This window comes from Thermobia domestica, chromosome 6 (assembly GCF_964235325.1).
Source record: "Thermobia domestica chromosome 6, izTheDome1.hap1.1, whole genome shotgun sequence".
Classification (NCBI taxonomy): Eukaryota; Metazoa; Arthropoda; class Insecta; order Zygentoma; family Lepismatidae; genus Thermobia; species Thermobia domestica.
In genome coordinates, this window is record NC_137459.1 from 18,594,418 (window position 1) to 18,609,153 (window position 14,736).

Here is a 14,736-nt window from a genome sequence, read left to right on the forward strand (position 1 = left end):
GTGATGTCATGTGTAGGGTTTTGTGTATTTATACTATATAGTGTGGTTCGGATGTGCTGTTTGAGATAGGGATCAAGACGTGCTCTATTGGGCTGGAACTGTTCTTCCAGAGAGTCACCGAAAATATCCGCTTGTGACTGAGGGTCTTGAGTTACTCCTTGTGGTCTTTGAAGGACTCTAGCTCTGGAAGCATTTGTTGCACGCTGGAAGGATTTAGAGTATGTCAAAATTTTGCGATCATTTAGTGTAACATTTTGAAAAGTGTCTTCCCAGTATTGTTGATTTTGTCGCTGTGTGAGCATCTTGAGCTTCGCACGCAATTTATTCCACAATGTCTTGTATGCTGGATGTAGTGTGTGCTGCCATCGGCGTCTAGCCCAACGTTTTAAATGAAGATAGATTTGCAGATGTAGACTGTCGCGTTGACCGGTGCGTGTTGAGGAGATTATGGTTGTGGAACTCGCTGATTCGGCTGTTCGTAATGCTAATGTGATGTGAGAAACCGCTTGATCGATGTCCTCAATGGTGGCTGGCCGCTCTCGTAGATCGATCATAGTGTTTAGTTGCTGTTTAAATATATTCCAATCAGTTTCTATTTGCTTAAAGATAGGGGCAGAATGGACAATGCTGCGGTGTGAAACATGGAAAATTACTGGATCGTGGTCAGAGTCTAAATCTGAAATGACATAAGGATGGACAGTAAAAGACACATCTTTGCAAAGAGCGACGTCAAGCACATCGGGTTGTCCGCCGAACTTTGGATGATGAGTTGGGTCTGGTGGAGCACTGATGATGAAGTTGGACGTGAGAAGATATTCATGTAGAGCATCTCCAGCAGTGTTTGGAATAATGGAATTCCATTTTCCATGCTTAGCATTAAGATCTCCAGCTAAGATGACCTTTGGCCCTAAGTTAGCAATAACATCGAAGTCTATGGGCTCTAGTTGTGTGGCCGGGGACCTGTACCCGGTAACCAATATTAATGGAACGCCTGGAGTTATTAGCTCAACAGCAAGTGCCTCCAAGGTAAGTAATTAATTTCCAATAGCGGAAATCGTATACGCCAGGAACACTTTTTTATATTTTGCTTTTGAAAAGTGAGTAAATTTGTGCTATGCTAAAGAAAGAAGTATGTTTCTCATAACCTGATAGTTTAGTTTGATACTGTAAAAGTTGCGTGGATATCGCAGCAATAACAAGAGCCAGACCACTTTTAACCGAGCAAGTCATGTCGTCTCTTGGTACGGGGGAGAGGCATGTACCAAGTGACTTATATTATTATACCTAGGGACAACCATAAATCTGATGATTGTTAAACAGTGATAAGTACAATACAGAAATCATTGCTTGCTTCCTCATTCTCAATAGAATGGGAATTTCTGCATTGTCAAATAACTTTGTAAATACAAGGAATATAATGTTATATAAAACAAATAATATTGCAGTTTTATCACATTATTTGCTGAAATAGCATGCAATGATTATGGAACTAGGCATATTGGTTTTAGAAAAAAATACAAATTCGCAAGTTTATTCGGGCTACATCAAATAGCTATTATCATATGCAAAGTATTGTCACTTGGTACATGAAAATTCGTGTCCCTTGGTAATTGGATCGCTCTATTTATAAATAAAAATAAATTTAATGAAAGGAGTACATAATAAATTAGTCATCAGAATGTAGAAGCAATACATAGGCTATCTTAAATATGCTGGAGCATTTACTTGTTCCTTCTCCTGATACGCAGCAAGAAAAACTCTTTATATGTCAGCAAGAAAAAAAAATACTCTGATACACGAAGACGATACATATATTATCTTCTATTTCACTTGTTTCTCTCTATATGCAATTACTTTATGTTGCCAAAATGAGGTGTAGAAAACTGAATTCAATTATAGGAAGGCAAAATTGGTACGAAATTCTGAAGGGCTGTAGGTGTCATGTCCTCTGGTACATTCCGTCCCTGGAAAGCACAAATTCGCCTACTTTATCTATATTAACGGAAAAAATTAAAGAACTAGATTTTTTAAAAAAAAAAAAGAAGAAAGAAAGGAATACAGATATAGTGTAAGATCAAATCATTAAGTCACATTAATAAGTTCTGTGTCAAAGCAAATGTCTGTCAAGTTACTAAGATTGGATGCGGTCCAGATCGGATCGGATGGACTTTTCATGAGTGCGCCCTGGTACAGACAAAACACAATCATTTTTTAAAAAAAACAAGATTATTTTGAGGGTGTTGATCCAGTGGACTCCTTCGTGGGTGCCCCCTGGCTGTAACCATATTTTCCAACTGTTGATACTAACGATGCAACTACCTAGGTACAACAATACGCTAAGAAGCTGTTAAAAATACTTTCTGTTAAAAACAATTTCTTTGAGAAACTCTTTCTTATCTATGCACCGAGACAATATTTTCGTAGAAATGAGATTTGGCAATTCTCATTCATAAGGAAAGTGACTTTTTCATTTCGCTTGATGCAACCTCATCTACTTTTCTTCATTTCTCATTAATGAGAGTTTCAAACTCTTGTTTCTAAGAAAATATATTCTCGGTGCACAGATAAGAAAAGGTTTCTCAGATTTAAGAAAGTATTTTTGCCAGTGCATATGTAATTTAGGAATATACAAGAATTGTCTTTATATGCTGCAAAACGTTGAATATATTGCTTATAAAATCACAAAAATGTGTAACTAACTGCAATTTAAGCAATTAGGCTATATTGCAGTGTATGAATGCGTAACTTAAATTTTATATAGTTAATTATTTTTTATATTGTAAGGTTGTAGACAACACCCATTAAGAATCTTTAAGAGAAATAATATTAATTCTGACTTTGTTTATATAAGACATGTACATTTTTAATGTATTGTAACTTAACTAATAGAAATTTGTACTTACTACCAATTTTAGAGACATTGCATTTGATAAACGTGATGTGTTCATTACAAATTTAATTTGATTGCTATTGTTGTTCCTCAAGTCCGTCGACAAGTCGTCTTCTCTCGTATTGTTAACCTGTTTCTCTTCTAATTTCATTTTTTTTTTTTTTAATATTTAAGTCGTACGGGAAGTTAGCCAACTATATTTCTCGCATTCGGTGGTTTTATATACCATTAGTTGCTTTTTAGTTAAAAATGTTTCGTTTATTAAAAAATGATAGTATTTCTTTGTACGCTATGGTTTGTGAATTGAGCTGCAACACTAGTAAACGACAACGATTTATTGTAAAACTTAAAATGAAAAGATTTTACACTTTACTCTAAATACAGAAATGAATAAATATTAGCCCATGACTGATTTTTAAAAAGTTATAATTTTAAATTACGTCATTGCTTGTATATTTATTTATGTTTCTATTAGATGAGTAAACTGATAACATGATACTTAACGTTTACGAATAATGTACACTCATGTCCAAAATTATTGTCGCATGTCTATAAATATGTTGTTGTAGGTATATAATATGATAACAAATTGGCCCAGTATTTCTTATAATGTTAGTATGTGTATAATCAGCAAAGACATGCATGTGGCAAATTTCATGTCAAAGGAGCAGTAAATAAGAACAATAAAACGAAAATAAAACTTTCTTGTCCATTTAGCAACTTTTTGTATTACTCATTCTAATTTTCGTATTTATAATCCTTTTCCTATGAAATTTACCACAAATATACATTTCCCGGTTATACACATAGTATCAGTATTAAAAGTACCCTGCAAAATCATTATCAAATTATATTCTTACAAGCAGGAGCGTCATTTCATATTTTGCTTGGGGGGGCAAAACCCTCGATATAAGTAAAATTTCGCGTTTTCACTCATTTACTACTACTCTATTGATAAAATCTAAATAAATCTCAAACTCAGGGGGGGCAAATGCCCCTCCCTGCCCCCCTAAATGACATCTCTGCTTACAAGAAGACAGTTATAGATATGCGACAATCATTTTGGACATGAGTGTACTTTGGCTCAGAATTACACGAGTAAAACAGTAATAGAAAATTATGAGTTTTCATAATTAGAGTAGATTTTAGGTAATTATTTAGTAGCAACAGAATATAGGAAATATACAGTTTTAAGGAAATTTCTGATGTAATAGATTTTCACTGAATTGTTACATGACAGTGTCATGTTAGGAGAACTAAAGTTGAAGAAATGATAATGAGTGTGGGACAGGGGTGGACTGGCCATAATCAAGTATCGGCCCGATGGCCGCTGCGCCCTCCTTACATCAGTGCCTTTGCGCCCTCCTCGGGAGGGGCTAGGACCCGTCTTAGCCTCGAGAAGGCGCACAGTTTCCTCTCTGAACACATTAAAAAAAAAAAGTTATATACATAATTATTTTATAAATTTGCTAGCCTTTGGCCAGCTAGAGCTCCACCCCAGACCCCGGTATTTGCTTGGCCTGCGGCCTTGCTCTTTCTGTTTTCGGCGTGGGAATGCTATTAATTATATTAGATTTACCCCTAAATATATAGATTTGACTCTAATATCGGTCATTTTGGACGATTTTTACATATCACCCTTACCAATCCCACGCTCCGCCCCAAATCCCAGTATTTGCTCGGCCTACGGCCTCGCTCTTTCTGTTTTTGGCTTTGGGAATGTCATTATAATGATCTTAGGGACACTGAAATTTATAGATTTGACTGTAATATCGGTCATTTTGGATCATTTTTATATATCAACCCTGTCACCCCCACTGTTCCGCCCCCAGATCCAGTCTTTACTCGGCCTACGGCCTTGCCCTCTGGCCGAGTTTGGGTGTTTATATATCTTTCTTTGGGCTTCTCCAGGAAATTCAGATATTTTTGAAAGAATCCCTGAGGTGTATTGGAACAAAACCCAAGCGTCCGTCTTGAGACTATTGGGATAACTCGATGGAGAAGTAAAAGCAACGCTGCTGTAAAAATATTTGGACACTTTCATTACTGAGCACCCGACTCAAAGGATATCAGACCAAGAAAATCAAAACTAGTGTATGTGGAACTCATAGCAGTTTTAAGTGTGATTGGCAATTCGCAAGAATTCAATTCCAAAGTCAGACATGATGCAATGTCTGTCATTCAAAAGTTGTGCTCCTTTGAGAGTATCATTATGGCTATGATGTTTTTATTGATTTTTCACCATACCACACCTTTATCAGACTACTTACAAACATAAAACTTAGACTATGTCCAAAAATGGCGCCTGATATCCACAACTCAAAATAAGTTGAAAGAAGCTAGGGATCAGTTTGACAAAGTCTACAAAGCAGCAGAACACTTTGCAATAGAAATGTCAAATAGTATTGAAGAACTCATTACAGATGTTCCTAGTCTAGAACAAGTTATTATAGAAACAGAATTGCCTGAGGTAAGATGTAGAAAAAGAAAGAAAATAGCAGGGGAATCAGCTTCTGATGAAGTAATTGAAGATAGTAAATACAGATTTTAAGTAACCGTTTTCAACTGGTTTCTAGACCAAATTTCTAACAGCATGCAGGAACGACTTGCTGAAAATCAAAGCTTATACTTAGATTTAGAGTGTTTTGATCATAATAAGTTCAAGAGTTTAAGTCTGGCTTCGTTGTCACTGAAAAGAATCACTGAATTAATTCCTGATTATGAAGAGGGCAACCTAAAGAAGAGCTTCTTTCGTTTTCATCAATGTGGGAAAAATTTTCAAAATCCTCTTATGAGAACCAAGAAAAGAATCAAGAAGCTGTTGAGGTTCGTACGATTGAAGATTTGATTGAAGAGGACAAGTTTTCTGAAGATTTCATGGAGGATGAGGAGGAATATTTGGGGCCGACTGACGATATTATGGATTTAAGGTCTATAAAATGTGATGAAGTGAAGTGCAATTTTTGCTTTAAGTGCACCTTCGATGTGATTCTGCAGTACAATATGTACTCAAGACTCTACACAGATTTATTCAAAGTTTATAAGTATCTCCTTACATTACCGGCAACACAAGTGTCTTGTGAGCAAGCATTTTCAAAGCTCAGATACATAAAAACAAGACTCCGTTCAAGACTTACAGATGAACATCTGGAATCATTGTTCTTGATGAACTCAGAAAGAGACATTCTGACCAAAATAGACAACAATCTTATTATTGACAAAATGTGTGAAAAAAGCAAGGAGATGCGAAGGCTCCTTCAAGCATAAAGCAATGACTTTCCAGTTTTGCTTTTGAATTTCTTTTTTCGTTAGGTAGGTATATAATTCTAAATTTACTTTTGTTAATTTGTAGTAAATGTTTTATGTATAGTTTTTATCAACGGTTTTAAAAATAGATGAAAAATTAGTTAATGTTATGATTAACACAGCTTTAAAAGGACAGAAGTATGAAAAATAGCATAAACCCCAAACTTAACTCAAATCTTCAGTTATAATTAGGCTGTTGACAAATGTAGCCGAAGAATTTAAACAACTAATGTGATTTTTGTAGTCTCGGGTAAAGTGTGCATATTTATATACGCCTAATATATTTAGTACTCAAAGTCTCTTTGTTTGTTTATGAAAATATTGAATTTGTATAATTCTATCGTGATTAACTGCAATAGCTACTTGATCTTTTGTTGTTTTTTGTGTACTAATTTTCCGGGGGAAGCCCCCCGGCACTTCCTTTTAATAGGAGGGGGTATTCGATACAAGCGAAAGCCTCGGATAGAAGGCCCCTTCCCAGAGTATGTGACCGCGCCCTTTTTACATAGCCAGTCCACCCCTGGTGTGGGATAAGGGAGACTCAGAAGGAAATATGAAAATCATTATAACAAAGTCTTCTAAAAGATTCTTTCAATTTTCAGAACTAAGGGGCCATGGCCCTCCTAGGAAAATATCCTAGTTACGCCAATGGGTACAGGCCACCGCACTAAACTTTCTTACCCAATTCTTAAACTAAATAACGTCATGCTAAAGTTATTACTGAAACATTTATTAGTGAAATATGAACAAAATCATAGGCGTTTCGAAGGAAACTTCTACCGACAAAAGCTCATCTCCAAACGTAAACTATCCCTTCTGATATATTCATAACTAGAGACCGGATGTTAGGCAAAATGCCTATTCTTTAATATTAAAGATACGATCAAAAATAACGCTTTAAAGTTTATATAGGGGGTTATAGTTTCTATTTAAGCCAATTTTATTTTGCCTATTTTGCCTATTTCGACCGTTACTGCCTAGATAATTGCTTTAGTGCCTAATGTTGCCTATTCTATGCATTTTCTTAAAAATACGCCTTCATTGAGAAAATATATTATTTATATAACATAAATAATACGTACATATATACGTACATTAGGTGTTCGTAAACACAAGCACGTGGTACGTTACAATATATACACAGGGTGAACTTCAAAGATGTGCACATACTTCCGAGGTGATTAATGATATCAAAAGAAGACAAAACGTTCTCTTGTAGTTTGTCGAATTCCGTGTCGTATACGAGTGACAGGGGTGCCAACTTGGAATCGAAAATCGAATCCTGACAATTGGAACGGAACAGATAGATGTGCACATACGTTGGGAGGTGATTCGTGACATGAAAAGAAGACAAAAAGTCCTCTTGAATGTCACGAATCACCTCCCAAAGTATGTGCACAATTTTATGTCTCGCTCCAATTGTCACGGTTCGATTTTCGATTCCAAGTTGACCCCCCTGTCACTCGTATACGATGCGGAATTCCACAACATGCAAGAAGACTTTTTGTATTCTTTTGATGTCACGAATCACCTCCCGAAGTATGTGCACATCTTCCAGGTTCACCCAGTATATATGGAATGCATAACAAGCTTCGTTTTTATATATACAATAAAAGAAGATATTGACAAAGAAGTATGTTTCTATATTCTTTGAGCATTATTTATGACTTGAATCTATTTTTTAATTGTATTAAGTACTTATCTTCATTATTTCGAGCTACATTTTAGTGCCTATTTTACTGCCTATTTTTTAAATTTTTAGTGCCTATTTGCCTGCCTATTTTCTAGGTTTTTAGTGCCTAAACATCCGGTCTCTATTCATAACAAATAAATTACGGAACGTTATATGTTATTAATGAAATATTTATTAAATATGAAAAAACAATGTCAGAATCATTTTTGAAAAAAAAAAATGTCCGAAAAGGAACTCACGCCCAAGAGAAAACTACTCCTTGTTGGTTGCTTCATGAGAAATGACACATCGTGTATTGTGGGGGTTATTAATGAAACATTTATTTAAGAAATGTGAACATAATTGACTAAGAGGTTTTTGAGAAAATCGCTTGGAAAGCCTCACCTCAAGAGAAAACTGCCCGTTGTGTAGTTTTTCAGAAGAAATGAGTTATTTCACATTATAAGGTTATTAATGAAATATTGTTTATTTTTTCAGGGTAAATGATTTATGTTATATTGTCAGGTTAGTTATGAAATACTGGTTTATTTTCTGTTTGAGTTTTACGTCCCACACTTACGCCGGCTAGGCTAAAGGAGACGGTGAGTATGAGAAATGAATGAAATGGTGGAATGAAGAAAGTGGGAGGAAACGGGAGAACCCCGAGAAAACCCACGAGCACGATGTGGTTTATTTTGTGTTTATTTGTTTGGTTGTTGAAGTGTTAGCTCCTTTTTTCAGCATCGAGGCTTTTATTTGAACTATCGACCAACAGTTTAAGATGGAGTTCTAATCAGCATAATGCGTTCAAATTTTAATGCTCTCCCGACGGGAGGATATTCTGTTGACAGTTGAAGGCACGTGTAGCCTTCTGCGCTCACCATTTACCTTTGAGTGTCAGGTCAAGTCATTCAATGTGTCACGTAGCATATCGTTAATTGCTATTACTGGACTTCTCTTATTTGTTTCTTTCATGGGTGTGTGTTCCGTACGAACCTTTGTTGGGTATAGGAGGACATTACGAAATGAACACATGTTTTTACGATGATCCAACCATTGACATCGTTTTAGTTTTATCGTTGGCCACTTCTACTGGGACAGCGTCATGGTATACCTATCCAAATATTGATTCTTCTTCAGCGGCTTTGCATTGCTTCATCTACTTCACTCCGGAACTTACTAGAGTAAATCTGACCAATTAACAACATGCGAAACGTTGCCAACCTGATCAGAAGATATCGTACGCAAAGATGCTATAAACTAGAGGATCTGCCTATACAACAAAATCTTGAAGCCATACGTCACAGTTTCGCCACTCCTACTCCGCCCAATAAGATCGCAATGTTTTCATCCAACATTCATGGCGAAAACAAGAGTAGCCAATCAACGAGAATAGATGTGCCAATGCTCTTTTTTTTTTTTTTTTTTTTTTTTTTTTTTTTTTTTTTTTTTTGCTTCATTAAGTTAATAGGATGAAGATACATATGGGCAGATCATCTATTTTATAACACCTTTGATCGTATAGTACTACCATTCATTCTGCTGCTTAGCATCCTTCAGTAATGTCAATTCGCAAAAGTAGTAATATGTCTTGCATATAACACAATAGTAATAGAGCTATCTGCTCTGAAGCAAACATACAGATGAAAATATTACGGCTGACGCAACTTAGTTAAATTAATAACTTGTTCTGGAGAGACGAAGTTGAACTTAGCGGAGTAACATGTGGACCAGGATTGGGTTATCCGGTCCATGATCTGGCTGTATGATTAATCCGCCCATGAGAACGTACATGTAATTTGACACACTTTAGTAAGGAAACTTAAGTCAGCAGGTTCAGGTTACAATTTTAAAACAAATAGAAACAATGGCTGAAGTAGAGAAATAGGTACTACAAGTGATTGCGAAAAGTCTTGTGTGTGTTTCTGCTGACTACAAAAATTGCATTCACTTGGCTATAATCTAAATACAACAACTGTCCATCTTCTAGGTAAAGCTAAGGTCATTGCAGCCAATCATAATTAGTTGAAGTTATCAAATCACACACAGTAAAAAGCTTGTTACACCGACAAATGAATAAAACAAACCTTTCTTACCTTGATAAGTTCAAAACACAAATCAGTGTTTGTACGTTAATGGTATAGAGTCCTTTGATAGAGTCGACGATGTACTTAGTAAACTTACGCACACTGGTAAAAGAAAAAACAATATTCATCCTTCATTTGATCTTTATTTCACGTATAACTTACGATCCAAATGTCTGCACATCAAAATATTTCATAACCTTGTATAACAGGTCAAGATTTACCAGTATGCCAAGTTTAATCCTGATCGGATGAGCTCAGTTGAACACGTACGACGTAATTATAATGTCTGTGACATCGACTTTTTACGGACAAAAATCACAGATAAAGAAAAAAGTTTTTATTTAATTGGAGTAAGTGATTCGTTTCGCCCTTGGGTTCTTCGCTTTCGGTACCCTAGCTTTAATATACGAGGTTGTGATCAAAAAAATAATGAATAATTTTATTAGTAACAAAGTAATAAGCTTACATGGAATTTGATTTAATCTCCTTTAAAGTACTGTTCTTGCAATGCACTTATCCCAACGTTGAATACATGACGGGAAGCATTTCTGGAAGGCCCTCTGAATCCATGGGTGGAAGCATTTCTGGAAGGCCCTCTGAATCCATGACTGGAAGCATTTCTGGAAGGACCTCTGAATCCATGACTGGAAGCATTTCTGGAAGGCCCTATGAATCCATGGGTGGAAGCATTTCTGGAAGGCCCTCTGAATCCATGACTGGAAGCATTTCTGGAAAGCCCTCTGAATCCATGACTGGAAGCAGGTTCAGCTGCTCTGTTGTGGCCCTTTCAATGTTAGGGATGATGTCAAATGTTTTCCTTTAAGCACAGTTTTAATTTAGGGAAAGAGCCAGAAGTTGTATCACGCTATGTCCGGAAAATACTGTAGATGTGAACAAACACCAATATTTTTATCGACCCAAAACTCCAGTTCGTCAGTCAAAAGTCGAGGAACGAATTTGGCACCTACTCTTCTCATTTGTAAATCAGTGGTTAAAATGCGTTGCACGGACCCATACGAGATGCTAAGTTCTTCGATAAGCTCTCGAATACTTATTCACGTGCTTGAACGAACAATTTTTGCTACTTTTTGCACGTTTTCTTCTGTTTTTGAGGTTAATGAATGTCCTGAACGTTGCTCGTCTTCTACCGACTCATTTCCGCTTTCAAATCGCTTATATCACTTGTAAACAGTCTTCAGAGTTACAGCATTATCGCCATACACCAATTTCAACATTTCATGAGTTTCTTTGGCACTTATTTGCAACTTGAAACACAACTTAATGTTAACGAGTTGTTCGAAATCCATGATGCGCGAGACGGACACGCTAAACACAACCTCACTCTAGCGGCTCTGAACGCTGACTGACAAATTAGAACGTGTTCCAATTTGACGCTGCCTGTCTCAAGGGATCAGGCTATCGGACAAATTACATCAAATGGTTGTAGTTTCAGCAGTTTCTGCTAAAAATCATTCACCACATTTTTTTTTTTTTTTTTTTTTTTTTATCACATCGTGTATATGTCATGATTGTCGAGGCAATAGCAATAAACAGAGTGTAGGTCACACCGCAAGAAATGATCATAATTTCATACACAGTATGTCAACTGTAAGTATTGCAAACAAATTAACTTTTCAAACGAAATTTTATCAATAGTGATTAACACTGCTAAGCAATGTTTTATATTTTGTAATATAGATCCCAGAAGAAATAAACTTTCAGTAAAAGGAAAGATCCCAATAATTTTGAAATACTCGACTTTTAAGAAAAGAGAATACCAGGGTTGCTGCATAAATCCAGAATATATTAAACACTCTTCAAAACCAAATAAATCAAGATATTCACTTCTGCACAAAAATAATTTTATTTGACTGAAATTAAAAATACATTCTTTGAACAACGTAATCAGATTAAGTTTAAATAAAGTTTTCTTTATCCCCGAGATTTTCTTTTTTTAATCAAAAGAAACTAAATATTTGCACTGACAAACATAACAAAAAATAATAACAATAATAATAAAAAAAAAAGAGATAGTTTTCATTACAAATTCTACATAGGATGTATTCATCTAGATCCCAAATAGAATTCTTATTAAAGCTTTCCATTGCACATGACTCAGTAGTTTGCAATTTCTAATTGGCAATCCTAAAGTTTGTAGACAAAATTCACTGGCCGTCTAACTGGATAGATATACCCCTTCACATTCACACAGATACACGCTACAAACATAGAATAATTTTGTGTTTAACGCCACGTTTGTTGCACGTGTATGTTAAAAGGAAAGTTTTTCTTACATAGATGTGATGTGTATTGCAGTTTGAGTACAGTGGTGAGATACAACACAAAATTACAGATGTAAAGAAAACGAAAACGGTATTTACGATGCTATTCTCAATCTTGAAGGAACGTACAGTAAATAAAAAATGCTTTACAAAATCAATTACATATTAGTGTAGTAGTGCTAGATACTCTTGGAAATACAATTAAATGAAAACAATGGCTATTCTTTTTAGATTTCTTTTGTAAACCCTGTAGTACGTTTCACAATGACGTTCGTGTCAGTACAACTGAAACCGAACAATGGACTGAAAATGGTCATTTATTGTTGAAAGAAAGTAAAAAGTTCACGTGATTGTTCGCTGACAAAAGAAAGTAATACTGTATAATCAGTAACAGGTTCCATGCACACCCTATCACTGGCAGATCAATGACTATGAATTGGAAGATCGAAGGGATTTGTAATTACTACAAATTGTACAAAGTTCACTGGGCTACTACGATCCACAACATTCTTCTGTTTGCACAGAATAAATCTGATATGGTAGACCTCATGCCATGAAGACAATTCTGCTGGATTACAAATAATTGTAATACTCATTCGAAGCGCAGAAATGGCTAGGCTTTTAATCAGATCGCCTGCAGACAAAACGTGGATGCTCTCTGCAGGAAATATTTTTTTCTTTTTTTAAAAAAATCATTAAAATGGAACAAGATGAATGAGCTTCTTTCCCATTGCAATAAAAAAATAAAATTTACTCCTTCGTAAGTACTAAAAAGCGTCTTTTATATTCTGGAACTGACGAACAGCCAAATCCACTGGCAATTCGAAGTTGAACTGCGACAGTTTCTCAAGGGTCCAGAAACTGTCCTCGAATCCTAAAATAACAAGAAAAAATGAATAGATTTACATACATGAACGAATCACTAATATAATGCAGAATAATTTTACAAGTATATTTTCAGTTTAAGAAGGATTACCTATACTTTCAAGGCATTATGATATATCCATACACATACCACATAGAGACATCAGAAGAAGTGTTATCATAGAAAAACTAAAACGACCATTAAAGAATTGTGTATACTTCTGATCTCGGAGACTCGACTCCCTATATACTTTTGGTTGCTCAGATTAACTGTTCATACTAACGTTCGAAGTATAAATAAAAATTTTTTAAAAAAATCCTTGATTGATTCAATTCTCCCCCTGAGTAAGAATATATGAAGGGTAAGGGAAAAAAAGAAGGAATGTCACAAAACTGTATTTTCGAGAAAATGGCGATTAAGTATTGAAAACCACGTAAAAAAGAATGGAGTTAGTAAAATATTTTTCCTTTTTTTACATGGATATTTTTACATCTACACATGCATACATATACAATCAAATAGTACCAAGAATCACCAACAGATATGACAAAGTACCCGATAAAGCATACCCATGGACATTCCTTGTTTTTTCCCCTTACCCTTCATATATTATTACAAAGAGAAAGGAATGGGCACGTTAATTAGAACGTGGATGTACAAATTTATACTACTTAGTTATGGTCAAGGAATCTTGTGCCTGTAAGTTGAAATAATTTATGCGAGGAGGTGGAAAAGAAAATGGTCTGCCCCTACTCCCTTGCTAAAAGATTTGAGATCATTTTGTTCTTCCCTTCGCGCAGATTTTTCATAAAAGGAATTTCTCTGTACGAGAGAGACCACTTATCTTAATGAACAGAGAAATTGATTACATTCCTTTTGTTTTTGACTCCTCTTTTCATAGTAATGATGCCAGCAAAAGTAGACACCTGCCTTACAACTTATTTTAAGTCAGCTACGAGGTCATTCAGAAAGTAATGTACGTAAAATAAGTGGTGAGTTAATATTTCACTAAATTCATACCACACCTTTCAACTTATTTTTCCACACAGGCACCATAAATCTACACATTTACTAGTTTGTCTAGATCATCGCTGGACTTGGTTGCCACAACGGTATTTACAGTCAGTCAATAACCGAGTTCTCGGCCCCCTCCACCAATGACATATGTGTACAACCAATTCCCTGTACTCGTAGCCCAGTGTGAGACAAGCCATGAGATATTTGCTGAGTCAGCATAGCCTTGAATATGTATGAGAAAATTTACAATCCTGCCAAGTAAAATACAAATTTTGAATACTAAAAAGTTGTCTCATTGAAATTCATAAAATGAATAATGATGAACATATTACGGATGAATCATTTGTAATTATACAGCAATCACTGACTTATGAACCTTGGCATCAGCCAAGTAAAATGATGGTATAGAAAAACTGATTTGCATGGAGTCTGATAAATAGGATAAAATTTGTGGTCTCGTAAACTTTAATCCTATAGTCGTATGTTCTATGAACCCTTTTCAGTTTTCACTTTTTATACACATTTCACACGGTCTTTCTGGTAAACCCTCGTATTTGAATACATATACAGATTGTTTCAAAACAACATCGACAACGTTTGGGAGGTGATTCCTGACA

General features: G+C 35.4%; 1 protein-coding gene across 5 annotated transcripts in view; it reads right to left on the reverse strand.

Annotated features, from left to right (window-relative positions):
* Positions 1-12,926: 12,926 nt before the first annotated feature.
* The window catches only part of LOC145687863 (RUN domain-containing protein 1), a 61,779-nt gene continuing 59,969 nt past the window's right edge, over positions 12,927-14,736 (reverse strand). For all 5 annotated transcript variants that reach the window (XM_081761359.1, XM_081761360.1, XM_081761362.1 and 2 more), the window contains one exon: positions 12,927-13,111. In XM_081761359.1, the coding sequence (XP_081617485.1) occupies positions 13,005-13,111 (107 nt within the window). In that variant the 3' untranslated portion in view covers positions 12,927-13,004. The remainder of the gene's footprint in view (positions 13,112-14,736) is intronic.